Source organism: Nansenia antarctica (assembly GCF_963989245.1).
Source record: "Nansenia antarctica genome assembly, chromosome: 6".
In the NCBI taxonomy this organism is placed as follows: domain Eukaryota; kingdom Metazoa; phylum Chordata; class Actinopteri; order Argentiniformes; family Microstomatidae; genus Nansenia; species Nansenia antarctica.
Window position 1 is genome coordinate 37086734 of NC_137676.1, and position 18628 is coordinate 37105361.

At 42.8% G+C, this 18628-nt stretch overlaps 1 protein-coding gene across 1 annotated transcript; it reads right to left on the reverse strand.

The window, feature by feature from the left end:
- Positions 1–558: 558 nt before the first annotated feature.
- Positions 559–2148, reverse strand: LOC308161353 (UDP-glucuronosyltransferase 2A1-like; the record flags this gene model as incomplete). The annotated part of the gene is made up of 1 exon (XM_080535360.1): positions 559–2148. One exon carries the CDS (start codon positions 2146–2148, stop codon positions 559–561), a length of 1590 nt encoding a protein of 529 aa, XP_080391486.1.
- Positions 2149–18628: the final 16480 nt, after the last annotated feature.

Genomic DNA, 18628 nt, shown 5'->3' on the forward strand with positions numbered 1-18628 from the left:
AGCACCAGTAAAATGCAAAACAATTTCATGATATTAATTTAGATTCGATTAGATTAAACTATGTAGGTAATGTAGGTAATGAAAATAATGCAAGTAATGATGATATGTGACCTACATTTCAAAGTCATTTTCATTTTAAAATACAGTACTTAAAGGGACAGTTCACCAAAATAACAAAATCATTCATATTTGGTTCCTTACCCTGAAAGGAGTCTATGGACAAAGACAGACTTCACTCCAGACATTGTTTATGTTACACTCACTGTTAGCATAAAAGACTAATACTAATGGAAGTCAATGGACCCTAAATTAGCATGTTTGAAATATGAATATGAAAGATGCTAAATCATCTCAAATTCTCTGACAAGACTCAATAACTAGATTTAAATGTTACATTTATGAATTGTTTCAGGCATGACATGCAAACATGCTAACTTAGGGTCCATCGTGTGAACTATCCCTTTAAAATATTTTCTCAATATCTGTCGCTGTAAGCTATCTCTGGATATACTGTATTACCAGCAGTACCGTGTTTCACTCAACAGTTAAGTAATCTATTCACTCCAACTTGGACTTTCTCCTCCTTACTAAGCATCTTACTAGACATCTACAGGAAATTCCAACCAGAGTAAGTACAAGCAAAGCAGTGCCCACCAACAGCGCCACAACATCAACATTGTGATAGGCATACCAGGGCATCTTGTAAGACTCAGTACGCAGGTGTGCTGCACCCTTGTGTCTAATGACAAACTCTAACCAGAAGATGGCGCTGTCCAAGGGTTTGAGAGGTCGGTCGTGGTGAAGCCGAGACAGCCTGCGCATGTTCTCTCTGTAGGGCTTCCCTGGGTCCAGAATGTTCCTTAGAGCTTGTGTCAGAGACTCCACCTCCAACGTGGTCACTTCTACCACCTCAGCCACGCCCCTGGCCCTCAGACGCACCAAGTTGTCAAACTGGTCAAAGATAAGAGGGATCCCCAACACTGGGACTCCATGGTAGATGGCTTCGTAGACCCCGTTGGTGCCCCCGTGTGTGAAAAAGACTCTGGTTTTAGGGTGGCCCAGCAGGTCACTCTGAGGCAGCCATTTGACCAGTAGTGTGTTGTTGCCCAGGGTGGAGGGCCTCTCTCCCAGGTGTCTCCACACCACCTTCTGAGGCAGGCGGGCGAACGCAGAAGCAACAACCTCAGCCCTCTCAGGACCAAGATCACCCAGCAGGGTGCCCAGAGACATAACCACGACCCCATGTTCTCCAGAGCTCTGCACAAATTCCTCTAACTCAGCAGGGAGAGGTTTGGAGGGCTTGCACTGCAATCCCCCTATGTAGACCACATTGGGCATGGTAGGCCGTGGAAACTCAAAGATGAAGTCCAAGCGCATCAGCCACAGATCTGCTCCCTGGATGAGGGACATGACGTCCACATTGGGGCCAAAGTACCGGTCACACACGGCCTGGTAGGGGGGGTTGGTGACAAAGTGATGGATATAGAGGACGATGCCATAGTAGAAAATGTTGTTAACTCTCTGTGTAAAGTTCATCTTGTCAGTGTTTTGGGAGAGTAAATGTGGGACGTAAGAGAAGGGTGAGGGAGCGATGGCGATGTGTGGCTCCCCACTGAACTGTACGCGGACGTTCAATACCAGGGGCAGCTGGAGATAGTGGGCCACCAATACTCCACCAGGAAACGCCGGATCGGTCAGCATTAAGTCATACTCCGCCTGTTTCAGCTCCCGCATCAGAGTCTTATTCTCAAACATGGTGACAACCGACTGGGCTACAATCTCGTGGTTCTGTCTGAGCATTCTGAACAAATTAATGTAGAATGCCAGGAAGGCCCAGGGGGTGCCCTCGCCCTTGCGGATGTCCACGGTCCTTTTAAGGAAGCCAGACATGAACTCCTGGCTCTCGATGTTCTGTGGACGCTCCTGGGGCACAGTGATGGAGGTGTAGTGGGGGGAGAGTTCAGACACATACCAGCTGGTAGAAGAGCGCAGGACGGTGATCTGGTGGCCCCGGGTGTGCAGGGCCTCTACCAGAATCCTCATGTTGATCCAGTGGCTCCCATCTATTGGGTACACCAGCACCCGCCCACCGTCACCCCTTCCTGCTAGGAAGAGTAGAACAGAAGCCAAGACTAGGTACGACCCCATCACTGGAGAGAGAGAGAGAGAGAGAGAGAGAGAGAGAGAGAGAGAGAGAGAGAGAGAGAGAGAGAGAGAGAGAGAGAGAGAGAGAGAGAGAGAGGAAGAGGTAAACAGGAACAACCCCATAAAGAAAGATTCCACTCCAAACACTGCAGTTCCTGCAGTTACAGTTTATTATTCACATTTTGTTGAGTGGGGTCAGTACTCTAAGGCAAAGTTTAAATGTTACACGATGTGTCACAGTTAAGATGACCAAGAGGTGCCTTGTAGTTTTTACTAGTCAATCACCAGCAATCAGGAACACAAGCGCTCTTCATACTATAGAATGTATGTTGTAAGTCGCTTTGGGTAAAGGTGTCTGCTAAATGCAAAAATGCAAATGTAAGGATGTGGCCAGGTCCCCAAATAACATGTGTCATGTGTTACCATTGGCAGGACAATAGAGTGCATCTCTAATTTCCTCTAAAGTAAATCCTATGATAGGATAATGTAAATGCATTGAATTACAGTAATGTCATGACCTCAACAAAAAAAATGTCTACAGGCTACAGCATATCATACTAGCAGGGCACGCCTGTGAATCTGGTCAACATCTGTGTTCAAGTGTTTGAATCTATTTCATTCGACCTTCAAAAATGTTTATCAAAATTGAATCAATAGAGCACATACAAAAAATACATTAAATAAGTCCTCACCTCTGAAATGTCTCCTTGCTTTTCTCAATCAGACAGTTGCCCGACAGAATAATGTGGCTGGGTTTATCTGTTTTATAGTGAATCTGCAAATATAAAGTGAATGTTTAATCCACCCAGCTAGCAGGGAATGTTCCCAGCTAGCAGGGAATGTTCCCACAACATTGAATGAATGAATGAATGAATGAATGAATGGTCTTTATTGTCATTGCTATAGTACAGGTACCAAACAACGAAATTTGGGAGGGGGGGCTCCCCTGGTGCTAGGAAAGAAAAAAAACAAAAAAAACAAGAAGGGAAAGGAGCTGGGTTACATAAATAAAGGCTATGTACACTATCCACTATACTATACTGTACAGATAAAACACTGTGCTGTACTCTATGCTATGCTATACCTATTCTAACATTTCCTATTTCTCTGCAACCTTATGTACCCTAGGGTTGTCATATTGCACATAGTGTTATTGCACATTCATTTAAAGTGTCGCAGTTTGCATGTACACATTTGTGCCTCAGCACTACACCTGATTTTTTCAATCCAGCAGCTGCCATCAATCCGTCCAGACTGTCCAGGGCCCAGAACCTAGGTCTTTGCTGTGTTCAGGGCCTGGATGGCCCTGGGGTAGAAGCTGAGCTTCAGTCTGTTTGTCCTTGCGGACATGGTCCTGTACCGCCTGTTCGAGGGCAGCCGGGCAAAGTGTTCGTACCCAGGGTGGGATGGGTCTCTGGAGATCTTGGAGGCCTTCCTGAGGCAGCGTGTGTTGTACAGCTCTTCCAGAGAGGGGAGGGGGGCGCCGGTGATCTTCTGGGCCGTTCTCACGACTCTCTGTAGCGCATTTCTCTCTGCGGCTGTGCGGCTAACATTCCCTACAAGTTCTGCTAATGTTTTAAAGAAAACGTTTTCATCTAATGTTCAATGAGCATTTTAAGGATGTTTACTATTTCAAATAATGTTCCTATAACGTTAAATGTTAACAAAGTAAGAACGTTTTAGGTGCAACATTCTGAGGATGTTTTGGGGACATTGTTTAGGTAACAGATTATAGAATGTTATTTTATAAAATGTTCCCACAATGTTACATGATAACAAAGAATGGACATTTTCAAAGCAACATTCGGATAATGTTTTCAGGATGTTATTGATGCCTCAGATCACAAAACGTTTTTTCTAGAATGTTCCTGTAATGTGATATGTAAACAAAGGAAGAACGTTTTACCTGCAACATTCCAAGGATGTTTTGGGGACATTGTTTAGGTAACAGATTATAAAATGTTCTTTTATAAAATGTTCCCACAATGTTACATGATAACAAAGGAAGGACATTTTCAAAGCAACATTCGATAATGTTTTCAGGATGTTATTGATGCCTCAGATCACAAAACGTTTTTTCTAGAATGTTCCTGTAATGTGATATGTAAACAAAGGAAGAACGTTTTACCTGCAACATTCCAAGGATGTTTTGGGGACATTGTTTAGGTAACAGATTATAGAATGTTCTTTTATAAAATGTTCCCACAATGTTACACGATAACAAAGGAAGAACATTCCCAGCTAGCAATTTTTTGTTCTAAAAATGTTCAAAGAATGTTACCTAGAATGTTCTCGTAATGTTTTCAGTGGGAAGTTTTCTTTAAGTTCGCAGAATGTTCTAGGATAATGTTCTCTAAAAACATTTTTAAAATGTTGTGTGATAACCTTCTTAAAATGTTAAGTGACAACATTGCTAGAACATTATGCCCTAATGTTCTTGAAAATGTTTTCAGCGGGAAGTTTTCTTTTTAAGTTCCCAGAATGTTTTAGGATAATGTTCTCAAAAAACATTCTACAAATGTTTGGTAATAACCTTCTTAAAATGTGAGTTGACAATATTGCTAGAACATTACACCTTATGTTCTCAAACATTTTCAAGTTTTTTGTTTGTTCCCAGAATGTTTTAGGATAACGTGCTCTAAAAACCATTCTAAAAACGTTTGCTTATAACCTTCTTAAAATGTTGACTGAAAACCCTGTTAAAACACTATGCCCAAACATTCTTAAAATGTTTTTGGGATGTTATTAAAAATTCAAGTTTCAGACTTGCACCAATAACCGAGGAGGCTGAGGACGTGGCAGACCAATCAAACGACTCTGATTAGATTTCACGCCTGACTGAGATGTTCAGTGGTCGGGCACAGGTAGACGGGTTTAGTTGAAGACAGCACAAGGAACGGGACACTGTGGATTAAACGGTAAGGTTACAATAACTGTTTTTAATTGATTAACGTTACTTTGTATGGATACATTTACTTTCTTGACCACAAACTAACCGTTAATGCGAATAACGTCGAGCGTGTGTGTTGTCAGAAATTGCTAGGAAGCTGGGCGCAAAATTAACTTTTATCCACCGTCCAAATCGACAAATTGGTGAACGTTCAGATTTGACCAGCCACTCAATAGATTAACGTCATTGTTGTTGGTTTTTTGGCTGGTGAGTGAAGCAAATCTACCAGCCCAAAAGTTTGGGCCAGGTTTGGGAGCTAGCTAGCTAGCTAGCAAGCTATAGCAATCTAGCTAGCACAATTACTAGCATTCTACATGTCTATTTTACATGGATATTACTTGGTTATTTACAGTAATTACTGCATAATTAACGGCCTGTAATTTAAAGGGCTACCAAAAAGACTTCTGATGAATCAGAAACTATTCTGATTTTAAATACTATTTTTGTTATAATGCAGGTGGATATAGTGCAGCAGATTAATGAAATAATCGTTCGCTTGGTGATACAAGCACCAAATTTGGCACACAAGTGCTTTGGGACCTACTCTCTCAGAAAAGTACGGTTTCCACTTGAAAAAACAAAATGGCCACCATTTTTCAAGATGGCCGCCATTCGAAATGGATTCAAACAGCGTTTTTGACTGAATAATCCTATTTTGATGGCCTATACATTGAAATATGTTTTTGAGTGTGAGAAATCCAATTCTGCATTTAGAATATCAACATTATTGAATATTATGGTGATAAAATGGGAATTAAACTAAAAACACTCTCTTGGTGTTGTTTCCGATACACAAAATACGCATATTGCATTTAAGCAGTGCTACAAATTTATTTTATTTTATCATTTCAAAAAGGACACAAAATAACCAGAATGATTGAGCAATTTCCTAAAAGATGCATTAAAGACATTAGTTTCACTTTTGGCTATTGGACCTGTAAGCTACTTGTAGGGAAGGCCACGTAGAGGCTGACTTCGTCTCCCCCAATGTTTTTTTTTTTTTGTATTTTGTATTCTTTTTATTTATTTATTTTTTCGTATTTTTTTTTTCTTTTCATTTATACTGTAGTTAGCGGAAACACAGAAAACATGTCCAAGCATAGGCTGCATTGTACAATTCTGAGCAAAACATGGCTGGCAATCATGGCTGTTTCTTCTTTTAGTCCTCACATTCACAGGCACACAACTGGGTACACTTCAGGCCGAATCGATAACATTTGCATCGTCCTCTGCATTCAGTCTTGCAGCCGCATTTCGTCAACTGCTCACACGTCTGAACAATCGGTGGAAGGGTTGTCCAGACCACTTGCCAGACCTCACCATCTTTTTTCCAGCCCCAGTTGGCAGGGCTTTCAATTTGCATTTTGCACACTGTTGCCTGGCCCCATATGCAGGCAGCTTGGAAGGCAGACCGTTTCACATGCTGAACGAGGGATGCGCTTGTCGGTGGAATGGCATCATAAGACCTTTGCTTCCGCGCAAATAATTCTAGTCTTGCCTCATCAACCTTGCCTGTAGTGCTCTGCTTGTCATACATGGTGATGACAAACTTCTCAAGGATGTTGAGGTCTGCATCTTCTATGATAGGTGGGTACTGACTGAGCTTTTTGAAGACAGGGCTCACTTCAGGGCAAACCTCCCATGCTTGCCATGCCGGTTTTTTGCCTTTGCCACGAAAAGCTGACACAACATCACAGCCAGTGAAGGCGTGAAAGAACAGCATGCCACTGGATTTCTCTGGGCCAAGAGAAAGCACCATGTCATGGATAGGCAACCACTTAATGGACTGACCGTGGCCAAATTCTACCCAAAGCCTTACTAAGCCTGCATCCTGAAGAGTCGCAAAAACATTGACTGCAACAACAAGAATATCTGTGTCGCATGCCTTGATCAACACAGACTTCATCTGTTGCTTGGCTGCATGAAGAGTATGTATGAAGATTCTGGAGTCAGCTTCCTCATGGTTACATGGACTTAAGCCTTCAAGGCTGATGGGCTTGTTTGATAGAGCCTGCTCCCCTTTGGTCACAACTATGACATTGTTGGGACACAGGGTCACTATCTTGTCGGCTAGGAAGATGAAGAGCTCAGTCTTGTTGTTGCTGTCTCGCAGGAAGCTTTTCCAGTTGGGTGGCAGTTTGTTTTTGTCTGTCACTCTTCGTCGACCTCCCATACCTCTGTTTGACCTAGTTTCAGCCTTCAGGCTTGAAGTCCAGTAGACATCAAAAATGATATCTGTTCGCTCATACTTTGATGAGTGGGTCTGGATTTTTGGAACTACATCCTGGACAGCATATTCCTCAAAGGTCTTTGATGTCGTAGGAGACAATGAATGCACAAGAGAGGAACCATCAATGATAATGGCATCACATTCTGGTTGTTTGTCAGGAGGAGAAATGGTAGCTTCCAGAATTTTTGAAAGCTGAGACTTCTGGCCAGAGTGGAGTTTCCCTGTGTCACTCAGTGCAGCAGGGAAAGGTTGATTCTCATGCTTAAAGAACTCAAGCAGGTCACACTCTCGTGATTGGCACGATATAAAAAGCTGCGAGAACAGACGACAGTCATCTTTGAGTACCTGCTTCTTCATGTCACTGGAAGCTGCAGCTGCCTCTTGGCGAAAGAAGTCGGCTTTGTTCTTTTTAATGGGCTTATAGAAGGAACCCTCATCCCCCAGACCATTGAAAAAGTCTCTGAAGGCAGCTTGACCTTTCTCAAAGTGAGTTCTTACAAGCTCAGCAGCACTGGGATGTGCGATGGTTTTTGTGTCCAATGTGAGCAGATCTTTGGACTCTTCCTGGAAAGGATTGCCCAGATCCTTCATCACATCAAACAACTTTTGGACCTTGTCAGTGAAGGACTTCTGAGACTGACTGGTCTGCTCATGATGCCTGACATCTTTGTTTGCTTTGACTTGAGATGCCAACTCATACTGGTTGACTAACTGGCTAACTTCTGGTCCAGACACCATCCACCGCCTCAGTGCAGATGGATCCTCTGTAAGGCCAATGGCACCACCATCACCTTTAACAACTGCATTGGCCTGCTCGTGAGCTTGGTCAATGGGTAAGCCTGAGAACTCCCTGTGAGTCTTGTGGACCACAAACTTTCCAAGCTGAAATTCGCTTATTTTGAGTTACGTAATAGCCACCATCTTGAAAACTGGCGGCCATATTGGAATTCAATTGACACAATTGAGTTCCAGTAAGGATACATTCATTTTGATGTTTGGACCATTAACCCATTTCTGTTCATTCAAGTTCTACTCCAAAAAACGTTATTTTGCATCTGATGAGGCGGCCATCTTGAAAAGTGGCAGCCATCTTGGATTTTCAGCTGGAAACCGTAGTTTTCTTAGAAAGTACATCCTGGACATTATTTGTGCCAAATTTGGTGCTTGTATCACCAAGTGAACGATTCTTATGAAATATTGATTTAATCTGCTGCACTAAATACAGGTGGACCATCCATGACTGAGGACAGTGATACAGGTGGACCATCCATGACTGAGGACAGTGATACAGGTGGACCATCCATGACTGAGGACAGTGATACAGGTGGACGGTGGACCATCCATGACTGAGGACAGTGATACAGGTGGACCATCTGTGACTGAGGACAGAGTTCAGAGTAAGGATGTGTCCAGGGATGATGTTTAAGAATGTGTCCAGGGATGATGTTTAAGAATGTGTCCAGGTGCAGCAGCAGCACTTGAGGGGAGCAGGAGCCCCACACTGTTCGAGGACTAAATCAAGCAATCAACACTTTGGGAATGCCTGTCGGTCATGAGGATATGTACTGTTAGAGATATGTACTGTTGCAGTGATGATAGGTTCTGACTTTTATTTTATTTTATATATGTTCTCAAATGAAGCTGTGGCTGCCTCTCCCTGTCTCACCTCTGTTGTTAATGTTAATAAATAATGATACATTATGTTGAAAGACTTGAATATTGATGTTATCAAACTTTTACATGTGTTAATACGTTTAGCTAAAAACATTTTAAGAATGTTTGGGCATAATGTTTTAACAGGGTTTTCAGTAAACATTTTAAGAAGGTTATAAGCAAACGTTTTTAGAATGTTTTTTAGAGTACGTTTGTTACGAGGGGGGTCAGCGAGGATCACTCCCCGATGCCTCTGCTGGTTGAAGAGCAGCATCACTCCAGCCCTGGACTAATTACGTGATTATTGTCACCTGTGAGTGTTTGTATGTGTATTTAGGTGTGTCCCATTTCCCTGTTCCCTTGTCAGTTGTGCGTACTTGTTAGCGTCTTGTGAACCCTCGTCTTTCCCTTAAGAATATTGTGCATGATACTTGTCTCGGTCCTGGAGGACTTTACCTTACCTGTCGCTACTTCCAGGTATTATTGACTATATGTGTGTTTTGATTTGTTTGTGTGTTAGTGAAGTTTGTTTTAACACTAAGTTTTAACACTAAGTTTAACACTTAGTTTTAACACTAAGTGTGTTAGTGAAGTTTGCTTCTAGTAAACGGAGCCTTGTTTGCTCATCTTTTGTTTTCACTACTCGCAAGTGTTTTGTTTTTGTTATTAGTTATCGACTCGCTACGCAGAGCCTTGCTTGCTCTCCTTTATTTTTCTGTGGTTCTGTATCACGGTCCTATGGGTATTCATCTCAGTAAAGAGAACTTTATTTTATTCATGTCTCGACCTCAATTCCTCTGAGTCGCACATGAGTCCAACACCACTCTACATTTAGAACATTATTCCAAAACGTAACACACTATCCTAAAACATTCTGGGAACAAACAAAAAACTTAAGCTGAAAATGTTTTGAGAACATAAGGTGTAATGTTCTAGCAATATTGTCAACTCACATTTTAAGAAGGTTATTACCGAACATTATCCTAAAACATTCTGGGAACTTCCCACTGAAAACGTTTTCAAGAACATTAGGGCATAATGTTCTAGCAATGTTGTCACTTAACATTTTAAGAAGGTTATCACAACATTTTAAAAATGTTTTTAGAGAACGTTATCCTAGAACATTCTGGGAACTTCCCACTGAAAACGTTTTCAAGAACATTAGGGCATAATGTTCTAGCAATGTTGTCACTTAACATTTTAAGAAGGTTATCACAACATTTTAAAAATGTTTTTAGAGAACGTTATCCTAGAACATTCTGGGAACTTCCCACTGAAAACGTTTTCAAGAACATTAGGGCATAATGTTCTAGCAATGTTGTCACTTAACATTTTAAGAAGGTTATCACACAACATTTTAAAAAATGTTTTTAGAGAACGTTATCCGAGAACATTCTGGGAACTTCCCACTGAAAACGTTTTCAAGAACATTAGGGCATAATGTTCTAGCAATGTTGTCACTTAACATTTTAAGAAGGTTATCACAACATTTTAAAAATGTTTTTAGAGAAAGTTATCCTAGAACATTCTGGGAACTTCCCGCTGAAAACGTTTTCAAGAACATTAGGGCATAATGTTCTAGCATGTTGTCACTTAACATTTTAAGAAGGTTATCACACAACTTTTTAAAAATGTTTTTAGAGAACATTATCCTAGAACATTCTGGGAACTTAAAGAAAACTTCCCGCTGAAAACATTACGAGAACGTTCTAGGTAACATTCTTTGAACATTTTTAGAACCAAAAATTGCTAGCTGGGTTGGCCCACTGTCCCTTTGTGTTCACATTTCTTTTGATTGTTTTTAAATCACTAAACGGGCAGCCACCTCCGTACTTGGCTGATCTCCTGCGTCACCATACCCCATCCAGAGCCCTAGGGTCAGCTGACCAGCTGCTGCTGGAGGTCCCTAGGACCAGACTGAAAACCAGAGCCTTCGTAAAGGCAGCCCCTAGGCTCTGGAATAGCCTCCCCCTCCACGTCAGATCCTTATATGGGCTGTATTTTCATAATTCACTCCCCTTCAAAGATCCGACAGGGCTGCATAGGTGTAAACCTAGTAAAACTAGGTAGAGGTATAGCATGGCCCCTCCAGAAAGCTTGTTGATGACCTTCATCAATTAGCCTTAAGGCTAACAGACTCCAAATTATTTTTTGCTTCAGTCAAAACTTACATCAACATCTTCTATAAACATCAGTGTCAATTTATGTTGTCATGAATCTTGCTTTGACAGCGAGGTTGTCACCACGGCTCAAGTAGGGAAAGTTAGCATGTCCAGTAACAGTCACAGTTAGAATGTAGAAATTAACAGTACGCTTGATTGCTGCTTTTCTGTTTGTTTTTACCTGTGCGTCTCGTGTCACACACAGTTCCTGTGTGGTCTCACCATAGATCCATTTCAGATTCAAGTACAAGGACAACGAAACAGTTTGGCATTTGACTACTATTTGCAATAGTGTACAGTGCAAAAGCCATAAAAAACATGACACCTTCCTGCAAATCTTAAAGCAAGGTTTCGTTTTAGAGATTTTAAATGATAAAAAAGGAAAAGAGCCCTCTGCAAACGTTTGGGAACCCTTTTGGATTATTCTTTGTTACTTTTTGAGAATGATGATTACTAAGGCCCAGACCAAGGTGATTTACTCATTAGGGCTTCAATGAGTCAGGTGAATATAATTCCAGGGTTGAACTATATATTCAGAAGTAACTGCTTGCTCCAGTGTTTACAAACATTTTCAACCAGTCTGTTAACTCATGTAGAGTCCCCGCATGCTTCAAATCAGCTGTCATCATCCCGGTACCAAAAAAGCCCAAGATCACCTGCTTGAATGACTACAGACCGGTCGCCCTCACCTCTGTAGTCATGAAAACTTTTGAACGCTTGGTTCTGCCCTACCTCAAAGCCTCCACAGACCATCTCACGGACCCCCTGCAATTTGCATACAGATCCAACCACTCAGCAGACGACGCAGTCAACTTGGCGCTCCACTGTATTCTGCAACACCTGGACAATCGGAACACCTATGCCAGAGTCCTGTTTGTGGATTATAGTTCAGCCTTCAATACCATCATTCCTGACCTCCTCCACAATAAACTGGCCCAGCTGAATATCCACCCCTCCATCTGTCAGTGGATTACTGACTTCCTCACCAACAGAAGGCAGTATGTCATGATGGGCCCTCACCTGTCTCAGCCCCGCACAGTTAACACTGGTGCTCCTCAGGGCTGTGTGCTCTCCCCCTTGCTCTACTCCCTATACACCAATGACTGTACCTGTCACGACCAGAGGGCGGAACCCAGAAGCAGACAACGGAGAACAGGTAGTACAACAATAATAATGATTTATTGTAGTGTAGGGGTGTCAGGAGGAGCAGGCTGGAGGTAGATAGGTAGTCAGACAGGCTGGAGGTCAGGCAGGTAGGCAGGTAGTCAGAACGGCAGGGGGTCAGGCAGGCGGAGTGGTCGGCAGACAGGCTGGGGATCAGGCAGGAGGGAAAGTACAGGCAGGCAGGGAGCAGGGTAGTCAGGCAGGCAGGAGGTCGGCAGGCAGGGAATCCTTAGCGGGGAACAAGGAGAACAGGGTTAGGCTAGGCCGCAGGGGTGGCTCTTTGCCTGTCTCTGTGCGGCTCTTTAATCCATTCATTAAAAGTGCGTGGCTCGCTCTCTGTGTCTCAATAGGCGTCGTTTTGGTATGGCAATTCATGGCACTTGCCATACCTGGCTTAACATTTTTAAAAAAAATCTGAAACACGTTTAGTCATTTTGGTGATTTTTTCCACTAGGCTACACACAACGGTAACTCAAAACCTCCCGGCTCCATCTCACCCCACTAGCCAAGCGCTGTAGTGGAGCACAGGGTTGCCAGACGGGATTGACAATTTCAAGCCCAACCAGTCTAAAAGCTGCCGAATCCACCCGTCCAGAGTGACCAAAAGTAGGCCTATCTGGCAACACTGGAGCGGGACATCGGTTCCTCAATAAACAAGCCACGAATAACTTTAATGTTAAAACCTTGTCCACGATTCTCGTTCATTCAGGTGTGTTAAACAAACGGTATAAATGCAATTTACATAATGTTGGTTCAAATGTAACATATTAATGAACAAGTTCATGTCATGTTCTGTCAGTACAAACATGTTCTAATGTTATTTTAGTGAGTTCGCTAGTTAGCGAACATTAAAGATTACAAGAGCTAGTTTACGTATGTCAACAATGTCTCTATTCTCAATAATTTCAGTAATAATTGTACCAAATTGGGGCCAGTAACACTGACTTGTGTGTGAGTAAGTTATATGTGTGTGCAAGCATGTTTTTGATATTATCAATCGTCTCACTTTTACTAGGTGAGCTGGTAAAACAAATATGCCAGGGGAAAAAAGGAAAATGGACATAAAGACCTCTTTTGGTCAAAGGGCAGCAGAGACAAGTACAGGGACACAGGTGAGGTCTAAACAGGTGACAGGGACAGGGACACAGGTGAGGTCTAAATCTAGCGTTTTAACAGTGCTGTTCGTTTAGAGTTGAGAATAGCTTTTGTTTCTAAGGAGATTGAACCAGTCTGCCTGCTAGGAAAGATGTAGGCTACTACCTGCATACTGTAGTTGTCTCCTTTATTCATTACCTTAATGTCACATAAGTAAATTGTATAGAAACAACTCACCAAAATTGACTATTGCACAACTGTTTTGAAAAACAAATCCACTCAGACCTTGCCATACCTTGGCTTTTGCTGAAATGACACCACTGGTCTCATAGCCTATTGGAAATGTATTGCGTGTGTGTGTGAATGAGCGCTTTTGTGAGCCCGCATGTATGATGTGGCTCTTACTGGTACCCCAACAATTTTTTGTGGCTCTTAGTCTCCGACTGGTTGGCCACCCCTGGGCTAGGGTAACGGGTAAGAACTAGAGTAGAGGGAACGAACACTGGGACCAACCATTAAATGGCTACGATCTGGCGTTGACTGGAAGCAGGAGCAGAGCTTAAGTAGGAGCCAGTCGCGGTCTTAATCGTCCACACCTGGCACCACTGATCGACGGCTGATGAGCCAGGGGCGGTCTTAATGAATGAATGAATGAATGGACTTTATTGTCATTGCTACAGTACAGTACAGGAGCTGAAAACTGATCGTCCACTGATCGACGGCTGATGAGCCAGGGGCGCTCTTAATCGTCCACTGATCGACGGCTGATGAGCCAGGGGCGCTCTTAATCGTTCACACCTGGAACCACTGATCGACGGCTGATGAGCCAGGGGCGGAGCTGTGACAGTATCCCCCCTCCGACGGACGCCTCTGGGCGGACCACCAGGCTTGCCGGGGTGTCGGCGGTGGAAGTCCTGGATGAGCGTAGGATCGAGGATCTGTTGCAGAGGGACCCAGCACCTCTCCTCAGGACCATAGCCCTCCCAGTCCACCAGGTACTGGAACCCTCGACCACGGCGACGAGAATCCAAGAGGCGGTGGACGGTGTAGGCAGGGAGGTCATCAATCATCCTGGGGGGGGGTGGGTCGGGAACTGGAGGAGACAGGGGACTGGAGGACACAGGTTTGAGGAGGGAAACATGGAAGGAGGGGTGGACACGGAGGGTACGGGGAACTTACGGAGGGTACGGGTACGGGTACGGGTACGGAGGGTACGGGGATCTTAGGGGGGGACCCTTAGGGGGGGGACCCTAAAGATAAGAAAAATCATTGTTGTCATTTGTTCTACCTCGGGTAGGGGTATCTCGAAAACTAAAGCCTTTTTTTAGGACTTGCTGCTAGACTATTGGTTAAGCTGCGCCCAAAACCCCGATATTTTGCCACGTGAAATGATAAGACAAGAGGCCACGATACGATAATCGCCGTAGGAGGCGATTCGACTGTAAGGCATGTGAAGTTAGAATTTCTTAAAACTTGCAGTGGTAGCAACGGTGTGTGTGTTTTAGTAAATATAGTGTGTGTGTGTGTGTGTGTGTGGCCCTCCTGTGAGAGGTGTGTGTGTACCTGTGAGAGGTGTGTGTGTGTGTGTGTGCCATATCTCAGTAGGCCTATGTAGGCTATGCAGTGTAAGTGAGTGTAAGTAAGTGTGTGAGTTTATTCTGTTATTTATGCTATCATATCTAGTAATGTGTTGAGAAGCAATGGAAATTTGGGAAGTTTGCACCCCTGAATAATAATAACATTTATTTGTATAGCACTTTTCCTGCAAACGTTGACACAGTCTTGACTTGAAAATATTTGCTGAGGTTGCATCCCTAGGCTAATGTAAACACAGTGGCGGGCGGTGCATTTCACACCTAGGCCTTCAGTGATGTCCGACACATTCCTACCTGAATTATTCTACCTCTTAATACCATCGTTATGACGCCATGGCTCTAGAAACTAGACAGAAACACAGTATAACCGGGCGTTGCATCACCTTAACATAGTCAGACAAGTACAACAGAGTTATATTAATATTTCCGAAGCATTTTTAATCAATAAATCCGCATTTACAATGAAGAGTGTTAAACTAACATCTTTAAGATCGCTACATTACCCACGTCTGTCGTCTCGTCCACCATAATAGCGACAAAGGGTGCCTTTTTAATCTCCATTTTGATCTCTTCTCCCACTTCAGCAATAGCAAAAATCAGGTCGTTTTGTATGTTGCCTGACGTCCCAGTAAACACTTTGTTTGTGGACAGGTGGTAATGTAAATCTGGGTTGTTTTCAGCCAGAAAAGAATGAAGCTCAACGTAGTTTCCTGTTTGTGGACTCGGCGCTTTTATCGTGTCCCCTAAATGAAAGTTATTGTTTACCCAAAAACAGGACACAATCGATCAGTATTATCGATCAGTCAACGAAAGCTTTCGTTGTGGCGCTCCGTTTCCCTGCGCACTTTCAAAAGTTTCACATCTACCGGCATATTTACGCATCTCAATAGTGAATATCAATAGTGCGTATCAATAGTGCGTATCAATAGTGCGTATCCAATCAAAAGACGTGCTGGGTGCTGACATCATTGAGCCTTACAGCAGGCGCCGTTGTTGCTTTTGCTCGCATATACGTAGGTTTACTAGGAACGCCACAGGTTTTCTCGTTCCAACGTTAAGTTACAGGTCGTATCCGCGGCACCGTTTAGCGTGCAGGCTGGGCCGATTTTGGAGCCCCCTAGCAACACATTTTGATTGGATAAAAGCTCCAACATAAAGGCCAGCCCTCCAAATCTCAATCGGAGACTGGAAGCAGCGCAACCAGAAGGAAAGCTATGAAATGAAGAGAATAGACTATGGGGAATCATTAATACATATTTGTGGAAAAAATATATTAAAATAAAATGTATATTCTGATGATGTTTAGGCCAGCAGAGAAGGCCTTGCTGGCCCTGACGGCACACCACTAAACACATAGGCATCCTGGTTAGAGAAGCGTCGTTGGATAGGAGTTTACCCTGTTATAGTTTGGCTTGTTTTTTTGCATTTGGCCTAGTTTCTGCTCTACCTAATGTCTCCACACTAACGCCCCCCCCTCCATACACCTGAGCTAACAACAGCTATAACTGGGAAAATAGCTCATAGCTATATCTAATGATAAAAGTGAGGTATTTTGTCAAACTAAATTTGCTGTGTTTATGCTGCTTAAGCTAGTTATCTACCTATAATCACCTATAATCTATCATGTGGTTTGGTCGTGACCTCGTTTGACACAAACGTTTATCAGTAGTACCCACTTAAATTATACCAGCGGTAGCTATAATTATTTAGGTTTTCATTCGCCATTTAATTCCCAATTGTTCCGTGTAAACCTTCAGCGTGATTCAGGATCATAGGTGCTGTACCACACCCTCCTCCAACCCGACTCACCTACGTACCTCTACCCCGACTCACCTAAACCCTCTACCCCGACTCACCTAAACCTTCTACCCCGACTCAGCTAAACCCTCTACCCCGACTCAGCTAAACCCTCTACCCCGACTCAGCTAAACCCTCTACCCCGACTCACCTAAACCCTCTACCCCGACTCAGCTAAACCCTCTACCCAGACTCACCTAAACCCTCTACCCCGACTCACCTAAACCCTCTACCCCGACTCACCTAAACCCTCTACCCCGACTCACCTAATAGTCCAGTCAATCTGTGGTTTAACCCAGGGGAAATTGCAATAGTAATCATTCAAGTTTTTTTGTGATCCCTAGGGACAACCAAATAACATATTAAAAGCCTTAGTCTTAATATTTATTGGATCAAGGTAAATTCAGGGGTCGAAAATTTGGGGTTTTGTGCCAGGCGCAACACAGCCAGTTCATAGGATAAAACAATTAACTAATAGATATCACCATGAAACTTCACCAGTTAATCACTTACATTAAGACTAACATTTTTTGTATTACAAGTTTTCTGAAATATGATGTTTAAATATGCAAATTAGGCATTATCTAATGAAATATGTGCTAATCTGCATAACATTCAAAATCAGAAATCTGAACATTGGATAAAGCCAGGTTAAAAATTCTTGTTTCATCTTGTTGTCATATTAGAGTCAAGGTCCTCTATAACATTTTGCCATGTTTTGTAGGAGTAAATGTTACATTAAATCAGGCTATGAATGATATATTAACAAACCCCTCTATAGCAGACCTCGGAATGTAGATAGGAATACAACTGGAAAGTTTGGTGTATGTAAGTGCTACTGAAGTGGAGATTTCTGGCTCAGAGTATGAGAAAAAAATGAGTATGGGGTAGTGGTGGTCTAGTGGATAGTGAGTTGGACCTGGGATCGGAAGGTTGTGAGTTCAAATCCCACCTGAAGCCACACCACTACTAGTGTGCCCTTGGGTAAGGCACTTAGCCCTCAGTTACTCCAGGGGGAATGTCCCTGTAATTCGTAATTGTAAGTCGCTTTGGATAAAAGCGTCTGCTAAATGGCAAAATTAATTAAAATTAGAAAAAACTATTTTTGAGAAAACGGCCATTACCCCCTTGGGGGTACCCTTAACCCAAAATTATATAGTTGTTTTTTATTTTATTTTATAGTTTTATTTTATTTTATTCAAACAAAGTCAATCAAATTAGTTTATAACACATTTATTATCATTGACATTTCTGAACATACAGAAATGTTAATGTTTTTCCATGAAAACCATGTTGCATATCATATACAGATTAAACCCTTAAATGAGAAATGAACCATATAAACCTATAAACCTATTAAAAACTGTTTTTAGACCAAGCTTGAAATATGCCTTTACCGTAGGCCTACATGTAACCTTCACTCCATGTCCTCATCCAAATGTTGTGCCGACATATTCGCGCATACACCTCTGCATTCTGAACAGGCTACAGAGCAATCAAGTCCTTGACAACGGCATTTGCAGCGCATAGTGCCACAACCTGACTTGCAATTACAGTGCACACGCTCCAACAAGTATTGAGGAGCAGGGTCCTGATCGGAATGGATGGGAATGAGGCATGAGTCTTGGATCCTCCAGCCCCATTCCTCTGATGCGAGTTTCCCATCCATTCCTGAACCTGATGGTACACTCTGAAGCTGTGAAGCATGGCAGACGACCATGTTGGTGGCAAGTTGCAAGGGTGGATAGCCGTTTTGCTGTCAGTCACTTTAGTATAGAAACTTTTCAGCCTGAGGTCATTGGGAGAATCCATTTCGGCACCTTTGTAGATTAGTATT